Raw genomic sequence first — 10,000 nt, 5'->3', positions numbered from 1 at the left:
TTCATTCTTTACTCTCTCTCTCTCTCTCTCTATCTCTCTCTCTCTCTTTCCTTCTTACTATCTCTCTCGCCCTCTCTCCAAGCGTCTTTCTCTCATTTACAGCGCTGCCATATTTTGCACTATTTTATGACCAACTCTATAGGCTGCATTCAACTCTATGAATAATGAGTGTAATTACTCTCCTAAGCTTTATGCCACTCTAGTGTTTGTTTGTATGTGCGTGTGTGCTTGTGTGCTTGTGTGTGTGCCTGTATGTGTGCCTATGTATATGTGTGTGTGTGTGTGTGAGAGAGAGGGGGGGGGGGGGGGGTGAAGAAGGGGAGAAAAGATAGATTTGTGTGTGTTTGTCAGATTGTATCAATCAAAGCCACCGTGTGTGTGTTGAATTCTGGATATGAATGTTTTGGTGTGTGAATCATATTCTACAGTGTGCTTGACTTTGTGTGTGTGTGTGAGAGAGAGAAATGCTTTTACTTTTCACAGAGCGAAGACTGATTTGTCGTGACAAGAAACCTCACTGAACTGAAATGAACTGAATTACACTCACAGAAGTGATGCATGTGTTCAGGTGTGCATGTGTACTGTACATGCATGCATATATTTTTTGTAGTCATGTGGCAGAACCACCACAACCTCAGCATCTCTGCACTACATGCAAATCTCTACTCCACCATACCCTGCCCTGCCCCCACCCAACCTGGTGCATCGGAGTGCTGCTCATTCACAGTCCATCCACCTCCTCCACCTCCACCTCCTCCACCTTCACCACCACCACCAGCTGCTCATCCACCCCCTCCACCTTCACCTCCTCCACCTTCACCACCTCCACCTCCACCACCTTCACCTCCATCTCCTCCACCTTCACCTCCTCCACCTTCACCACCTCCACCTCCACCACCTCCACCTCCACCTCCACCACCTTCACCTCCATCTCCTCCACCTTCACCTCCTCCACCTTCACCACCACCACCTGCTCATCCACCTTCACTACCACCACCTGCCCATCCACCTTCACCACCTCCACCATCTTCACCACCTCCACCTTCACCACCACCACTCCCTGCCTGTTCCTTGGTCAAACATGAGGCTGCTCTGCTCGTGCATTTAACAGTCTTACTCGACAGAACTGCCTGCCTGAGATCCACCAATCACAAACAGACCTCTGACTGGTTTAGGGGGGTAGGGGTGGATCAGGATGTCGCTGGTGATTATTGCAAACCCCTTACATGATGATGCAAGAGTAAGTAAACAGAAAGCAATACGCAGGATGCGCACACCACCAGCATACACCAAGATAAACAAAAACAAAAAATATACAAATTGACCACAAGATTTCTTTCTACTGCATGCCAATATAGCACACATTCTGAGATTTGCATATGAATCTCGAAACACTGTTGAAATACAGTTTGCTTACTACAAAATGACACTGAATGTTCTCCACAATGGTAATGGTGTTTGATAGATATCATTTGTCCAATGTCACAAATACAGAATGCTTGCATTTACTGAACATCCGGAATAAAAAGGTCTGCAAGCACGTTATCAATTATGTGGGAAATGTGTCACGACTGCAGTCTGTATACAGTAGCACTATGAACTTGGTTTACATTATTGTCACACATTCTACACTTTTCTTGACATTTCATGACGTCTGTAGCCTTTTCGCCACCAAGTTAGAAAGATAGATGCTTCAAATGAAATGGTCACTATAACGCCCAGCATAAATACAACCTACTTCACACTGGTCATCTCAATTGAGAAACCCCTCCACAATTGTGTAACCTTCCTCAGTAAACTACCTGACACCGATAAACGCCCGGTTGTGCCAAATCAAAATAATTCCGAGGGAAACATAACAGACTGAGAGAGTCAGTGGGGTGGAACCCTGCAGGACTGAAACTGTTATGAATTGTGCAACCTTTACAATTGGACACCTCTGCCCAACTCAAGCACACTGCTGAGGGTCATGGTTACTGGTGTGTGACAATTCCTCCTCATGTTTGTAGGTATGTGCGATTGTCATTTTAGATAGATGTTTCTGTTCTGTTCTAAGCAAAATTCAGTGACTTTTCAGTGAAATTGTCTTTTAATGGTGCGGTGGAAATAACAGAGATAACTGACTAATGTGTGTGTGTGTGTGTGTCACACACACATTGCTCAGTTATCTCTGTTATTTCCACCGCACCATTAAAAGACATGTCATACAAAGTCACTGAATTTAGCTTAGAACACAACAGAAGTGTCTGTCTAAAAGGACAATCGCGCTGTGACAGTCGTACATACCTGCAAACAAGAGGAGGAAAAGCAAGGAATCCTCTTCAGACTGCTGCACTACTTGACTACCTTGTACCCTTTACAAGGCTAAATAAAAAAGAGCAGACAATATAATGAAATAAAATTGAGAAATTGTTCAATAAGCCATTAACATTTCTTTCATTGGTCTGGATCAATGTAGAGTCTATTCAGAATGAACTCGGATTCTGATCTGACATAAGCTTGTAAACATACAGGACTGTACATACCAAACGAGTTTAAACAGCAGGAAAGGAAACAGATGTTCATCTTTAATTTGATTGATAATGAGAACACTTCATTTGACTTTCCCTTTGAGACCCACCGGCTTGAGGAACAAGTGCCCGCTTCCTTCAAATAGTCTGTCACACAATTAGGTCTAAACACAGTGGCGCCCCAGAGTGCGATGCGTTAAGGCTGTCAGTACAGATCAGCGTCAGTTCCTATCAGTAGCGCCGGTGATTAAACGGATAGATGCTGAGCATCATTAGTGTTATCCTCGGGAAAAAACAGATACAGTCTGATAAAAATTATGATTCATTTAACGATTTCCGGAGGTGACTGACAGGGGCTCGGAATCATGCATCTGTCTGCATCGATCCTCCGTGGACGTATATCCTCACCTGAGGAAAAGGTTTATCTCGTGCTGTGATGTTTACTTTAATTTATAAAGTCTCGTATACAGTAGGCTACCGTGGCGCGCGCGCGCGCACACACACACACACACAGACACACAAATGCTATGGCGACTGAAGCGAGTAACCCTTACCTGGTCTCTTTGACCTTTGATGCCTGCCAGTGAGAGAGAGCCACCTCAGTTGATTGATCAGAGTGCCAGTAGCCTACTTATCAAGATTGTTCTTGAGCGAGCCAAACCGACACACAAGAGTGCGAGATTAAAAGGCAAGTGATGACCACACGCCTTTGGTTTTCTATGTCGAGTGCGCGCGAGTCTGATAGTGTCACGGACGTGATGACAAGCCCAGTAAATTATTGATGATGTTAACGGCTATGGATACTTGCTCGATTTTTTTTAGTAGTGTATGCCTCTGCCCAAGGAAGCAGTCTTTGTCTGTTTGGTGACAGAAACTTCAGCCCGCCCCATGCAATCAGGGCGCGTGAAGCAGGGTCGATTTTAGTAGACAAACCTGTGCGTAATGTTACGGCGCATTACGGGTTCCCCGTACGGTTACGTGACCAAGAGCTGCGTGCCCTCCTAAACCAGCCAGAGAGTTAACGGAGGAACAGAGGGAAAACAAATAAAGGAGTGGTAGGCTATTTTCACCGTTTCATGAGGGTTCATCTATTCCAAACAAAAAGTGGCACAGAGTGGACTGTCATGGTAAATGGGCCACGTCCGTACGCAGAACAGGTATAGCCTGTTGTTGGCATCTGATAAACGGTTGACTGGACAATTTAAGACGAGTACGAGTAGACATTTGAGCAATTCCACTGATTGATGCAAAAAGCCTTTCAAACTAATCGGTTATCTCCGTCAATAATTTTTACACATTTTCCTGCTTTCCTTTGCGATTTTTTATGTACCAGCGCCACGCGCAGTGGGGTCGCCTTTGCCTGAGACTTATTCACGATTTCCAAACCGAAGATAAGCGGGACGGAACGTGACTCCTGCCATTAAATTAAATCTCTGCACTCATTTCCCGTTGATAATATTACGAATGATACAGCGCTATAATTATTCGTCAAATATTATTTTTTTGTCCCGTCTCACATTCTAATCTGGTCATGATTTTAGAGAAGAAATGGATGATGCCAACCACTAAAATTACCACAGGACATCCCCAAACATTTAAAATGTTGAGAAAACACTTAACATAAAGTCCAAAAATACGAAAACAACACATATTGAGTCAGGTCAGACATTGTAAAAAAACAAACAATCTACATAGACTACTTAACGTGCCGACACGTCGGTGGTCACGACATACGCAAGCCTTTTACCTCGGGGTCCGGAGAAGGCACTTTGCGCCTGCCATCCCGCCCGGAGAAACCTGCAGACGTTCTGGGTTCCGGAATTAGAAGGAATGCGTGATACTGCGCGGGTATGGTCCTAGAGGCGCTACACTGTCCCGACCTGACGACAGCACGGGAAGAAATTCCAACGCTTGGCTCTCTCGCACGCCAGTCTATCTGATGGGTGGAGGGCTCAGCCTACGTTAGCTGGCACGAGTTACAGTCTGTTTGAGGAATAGCGTTGCGATCGGATCAACATCAGAGCGACCCGAGGCAGTCTCTCTCTCTCTCTCTCTCTCTCTCTCTCTCTAGAGAGAGATTGAGTATACAACGTATCATCTTTCAGTTGCTTTATTCCAACCCCTGTAAACATTGTCAGGAAAGGAAAAACGAAAGACTTATCATGAAATATGGAGAGTAAAGGGGTGATATTTTGAATCAGATTAAGACATACAAAAATAATCTCTCTCTTACACACACACACACACACACACACACACACACACACACAGTTTTTCAAATGATATTCTTGTATATGCTTTGCAACCCAAATACACCACATGCAGAGAAACATTTCATGACTCATATTCCTCATATTAGCTGGTGCAACCTAAAGCATGTTTCCTCGGCGGGGGTTCCAGCCTGCTGGGCTGTGAGAATAAGAATGGGCCTGGGGAAAAGACGTGCGTTTGTGTGTGTGTGTGTGTTTGTTTGTGTGTTTGTGTGTGTGTGTGTGTGTGTGTGTGTGTGTGTGTGTGTGTGTGGGCCTGTGGCTGTGTCAAAGTGTACAGTATGCTGGTGAGTCAGAACCCCTCTCTCTTCTATACAGCGAGGTCATTATGCCTTTTTGCCTTTCCTTGTTGTCCTTCGCCCTTCTTTCACACCTTCATGTCTCTTTCTCACTCTATCTCTCTTTCTCTCTCTTAACCCGACCTGTTCCACTTCAGAGGGCATGTTTGACAGGCCAGACTTTGCTCTCTCTCTCTCTGTCTGTCTCTCTCTCTCTCTCTCTCTCTCTCTCTCTCTCTCTCTCTGTCTTTGTTGGTTAAGTTGTTGGTTAATCTAAAAATAGGCAATCATGACATTAATGTGTGTGCATGCATGCATGCATGCGTGTGTGTGTGTGTGTGTGTGTGTGTGTGTGTGTGTGTGTGTGTGTGTGAATGATTCAAAACAGCATAAGGCCAGGATGCATATAAACCAGTGTGACTTCTGAAAAAAAGAAAAAAAAGAACAAACACGCGCGCACAAGCAATGAAAAGGAGCTTCCCCCCCCCCCCCACAAACACACACACCCACACACACACAGACACACACACACACACACACACAGACAGACAGACATATGCATAGAAGCGCAGTCATTGTACACACACACACACACACAAACACACACACTCACTCAAACCCATGTCCTCTCTCCGAATCCAATCACGCTCCGACTGTGATACAAGATATCACTTGCCAGTGAGCCCAATACAGAGGGAAGGGGGAGAGAGAGAGAGAGAGAGAGAGAGAGAGAGAGAGAGAGAGAGAGAGGTGACCTTTAGGGAGACTAGGTCGAGTTTCACACAGTGCTTATATTCCTATCCTCCTAGTAGTCGGGCTGCAAAAGCCCTCATGTCCTGCATAATGCGGAACAGCGGGAGACCCTTTCTCTGTGCTTAAAGTATGCCCTTTTGGAAGGCAATTCCAAGGTGTCGCTGAGAATGACCCATAATCCTGGGCCACAGAAAAGGTAGAGAGACCAGGGCTGCGGGCTGTTTTTTGTTTCGCTCTTTGTCTTTCGTTTTCTTCTCCGCTGTCTATCAGGTGCACAGATGGCATCCTGAAGTGGCACTGACTCTCTCTCTCTCTCTCTCTCTCTCTCTCTGTTTCTCTCTCTCTCTGTCTGTCTCTCTCTCTCTAATAAGCGCACACACTCGCATCGCACCTTGTTGTGTGTGACAGGCGTGAGTGGCAGGTGTCAGTGTGCTGATTGATGTGTAGAGCCCTTAGAGGATGGGCGTGGGGGTGGGGCTACATATGCTGCATAGATAAGTATCTCCATTCCTGTCCCAGCCCCCCTCACCCCACCTGCCACCACCACCTCGTGACTGTGCCCCGATCTCCACACGTCCTCAGACTATAGTCTTCCCCTTCAGCTGCGCTTCCACATCTCCGCTAGTTAGGGATGTAACAGTATGAAAATTTAACCTCACGGTTATAGTGACCAAAATTATCACGGTTTTTGGTATTATCACGGTATTTCTAAAAGTGTGTTCAATATGTTCAGAAAGCACTGATAGGCCTGCACAAGCTGAAATAGTTTAAAAAAGTATCCATGTTTAATTGGCTATGTGCTTATAGCTTAACTTACCCTACCATAACTTGGAGTTTGCTATTTCTGTTATTTGGATCCAATTCGAAATAAAACTTTAGGCTACCGTATTCTCCTGATAACGTGAGTGGAATGGATTTAATGTGGACGCGAACATAAAAAGACGCAGAGTGGCTACATGATACAGTGCATATTTTGTGTAGCCTAATCTGAATCGTAGTTAAAACCAACAATTAGACAACAGAATCAGTAGGGTAGCAGTTTTGTTTTATTGTATCAGGCCTACTGTATGTCAAAACACACGGTTTCCACACCGCAGTAATCAACGGTGATGACGGTAATTGTTGGTAATGACGGTAATTGTTATCGTCAACATTTTTACCGCGGTTTACCATTATACCGGTAATTGTTACATCCCTACCTCTAGTCAATTCATCTCTCTCTCTCTTGTGGTTTCCCCTCTCTTTTCCATCTGCAGCACATAGCCTATTCATCTATATTGTTGTTGTTGTTGTTGTTGTTGGTCTAAATACAATACAGGTGTTTGCATATGCATTTTTGACAGCTCTTATAATAGTTCTTATGTCTCTCTTTCTCTCTATCTCTCTCTTTCTCTCTCTCTCTCTCTCTCTCTCTCACACACACACACACACACACACACACACACACACACACACACACACACATGCACTCTGTCTCATTCAATTCAATTCAATTTTATTCTATTCAATTAAATTTAAATGCATTAAATAAGCTTTATTGGCATAAACGTTACAGCAACATTACTGTCAAATTGACAAACATACACAATAGAAGGAAAACAATTTGTTGTGATCATTCTGAAAGGAATTTAAATGTTATCACAAAATGAGACCATTGTAGTAATAACTAGATGTACCGCAGAGCGGTACAAAATATGACCGCCGCCCAGTCCAGCACATTTTTTCCAAAAAAATGTCACGCTGAAAGGCATATATGATTCTAACTGTCTCACTGAATTGCATTATGCACACTCAATTCTCACTGGTATCTGCTAGACAACAAGTACCAAAACATGATTAGGTCATAGATTTCACATGTAATATACATTTTATACAACCCCACCCCCATCTTGCCTGTTCATAATTCTGAGAAATTCTTGAATTGTGTGCATGTACATGTTTATGTTTATGTGTGTGTGGGTGTGTGGGTGGCTGTGTGTGCGTGCATGTGCTTGTGTGTTTGCCTGTTTATGTGCCTGTGTGTGTGCATGTGCATGCATGCGTATATATGTCTACTATGTGTCATACGTAGGATTACTGCCCCCTTACATGACCCCTGGAGGCAAACATACGCAAACAATTGGTCATCCTAGGCCCTACGGTTCTCAAGATATTCACAGAAAACTGTGTCTGCCCTACCCTCCTTTCGGGGGGTCCAGTCCAGCGGGGGGGGGGCTACAGATCAAAACAAAAAGCGATGGTTCCATGCTATCCATGTGGGGTTACATGCCCACCAAGTTTCATGTACCCCGGTCTTTCAGTGTCCCGGGAATCCTTGTTGGTGTACGGTCACTAAATGTACACATAAATTATTTTATTGTAAGGCCCCCCATGAACGAAAGTCCACGAAACTTGGCATGCATTCGGAGGGTGTCATAATGATCCTACTGTACACTTTCAATTTCGTGCAGTTTTGACCATGTCAGCCAGAGATATTGTGATGAAAACACCTAATGTTTTGCTTTTTAATTTTTAACTAGGTGGCGCTATACATGAAATAAGTGGTAATGGGATAGGTTGACATGCCCCCTTAAGACCAACATACAAAAAAAAGGTGGACCTCCTAGGCCCTACGGTTCTCGAGATATTCACAGAAAACTGTCTCCGGCCACCTACAGGCCAGTTGGTGTATAGTAACATAAATTAATTTATTGTGTGGCCCCCCATGAACGGAATTCCACGAAACTTGGCGTGCATTTTGTGAGGGTGTCATAATGATCCTACACTTCCAATTTTGTGCAGTTTTGACTTTGTTAGGTCACAGATACCTGCGATTACAACACCTCATTTTTACTTTTTTGTGTTTAACTAGGTGGCGCTATACATGAAATGAGTGGTTATGGAATGGGTTGACATGGCCCTTTGAGATCAACATACAAAAAAAAATGGTCCTCCTAAACCCTACGGTTCTCGAGATATTCACAGAAAACTGTGTCTGCCCTACCCTCCTTTCGGGGGGGGCCAGTCCAGCGGAGGGGCTACAGATCAAAACGAAAACAGGAGGTTCCATGCTATCCATGTGGGGTTACATGCCCACCACGTTTCGTGTACCCCGGTCTTACAGTGTCCCTTGAATCCTTGACGGAAATTTGGACAAAAAAAAAAAATCTGACTAAACCTATATGACCACCGCTTCGCTGCGCGGCGGTCATAATTAGAAGTCAAGATGGAGTTTTTTGACTGTGGGTGTCCTCCCTGGCTGACTACCATTGGCCGGCTGCCAGAGTGGCCAAATCTCTGATCTCTCCAAGAATATACTAGAATATAGGGTCATTTGTCTTCTTTTGTGTAGCGATGACTGAGAAGAATTTATTGAATGAAGCATCTCAGCCTATTTAGTACATTCAGTTAAAAAATGGAGATCATTTCTACAGCCTCTGGACTGCAGTGCGATCCCTTGCTCTCTCCCCCCCCTCCCCCTCTGCTTTACTCTCTTCTCCCTCTCTCTCTCTCCCTCTTTCTCTCTCTCTGGCAGCTCCAGAGGAAGTCGATGTGTTTTCCTCAGCCCCATCACTGCACGAGCGCGGCCCTGACTCCAGCTGGGCTGCCACAACGCATTCCCCTGACCGACACTCTCCCTCGCTGCACCCCGGTGCTGACAGGCCCACTGTATTTGCAAACTAATGGCCCTGAACTGTCCTCATCCTTCAGAAAGCCAACTTAATCCCCCAGCCCTCTGGGCCAGTTTTTTTTTATTAAATGGTCTCGCTTAAAGTTAGCCATTTGGAACAAAACATGGAGGCAGCTCACTGTAAGTTATTGATTAGAGTTGGAGTCACAATGGATGTCAGGTCAGGTGTGTGTGTGTGTGTGTGTGTGTGTGTGTGTGTGTGTGTGTGTGTGTGTGTGTGTGTGTGTGTGTGTACGTAACAAATAATACATATGTGTACAGGTTTCAGGTAAGAGGTGTGTGGTTGGACAGGGAATCTCTGTCTGTAATAATAGACCTCTCATATTTCAACTCAAATGCATGACATTGATTTTAATAAACAGTTTCATTATGTTTCTATGCATGTGCCTTTCTTGCTTTTCATTTTTTGTGATACATTTTTTGATTTTGATTTTTTTCAGATGGGGACAGGGGTAAGACATGTTTTCATTCACTACAGTATGGACTATATATGCTACATGCTATACTATATGATATATC

General features: G+C 44.4%; 1 protein-coding gene across 3 annotated transcripts in view; it reads right to left on the bottom strand.

The window, feature by feature from the left end:
* Nucleotides 1–4,486, bottom strand: part of LOC121684296 (SPHK1 interactor, AKAP domain containing) — a 59,156-nt gene extending 54,670 nt beyond the window's left edge. For 2 of the 3 annotated variants that reach the window (XM_042064285.1, XM_042064287.1), the window contains exon 1: nt 4,258–4,486. In XM_042064285.1, coding sequence (XP_041920219.1) covers nt 4,258–4,292 — 35 coding nt within the window. In that variant the 5' untranslated portion in view covers nt 4,293–4,486. Of the gene's footprint in view, nt 1–3,064; nt 4,123–4,257 lie in introns of those variants that run through there. The other variant, XM_042064286.1, reaches the window with a different exon arrangement.
* Nucleotides 4,487–10,000: the final 5,514 nt, after the last annotated feature.

Source organism: Alosa sapidissima, chromosome 15 (genome assembly GCF_018492685.1).
Source record: "Alosa sapidissima isolate fAloSap1 chromosome 15, fAloSap1.pri, whole genome shotgun sequence".
NCBI lineage: Eukaryota > Metazoa > Chordata > Actinopteri > Clupeiformes > Clupeidae > Alosa > Alosa sapidissima.
This window is presented reverse-complemented; position numbering and strand designations above follow the sequence as displayed.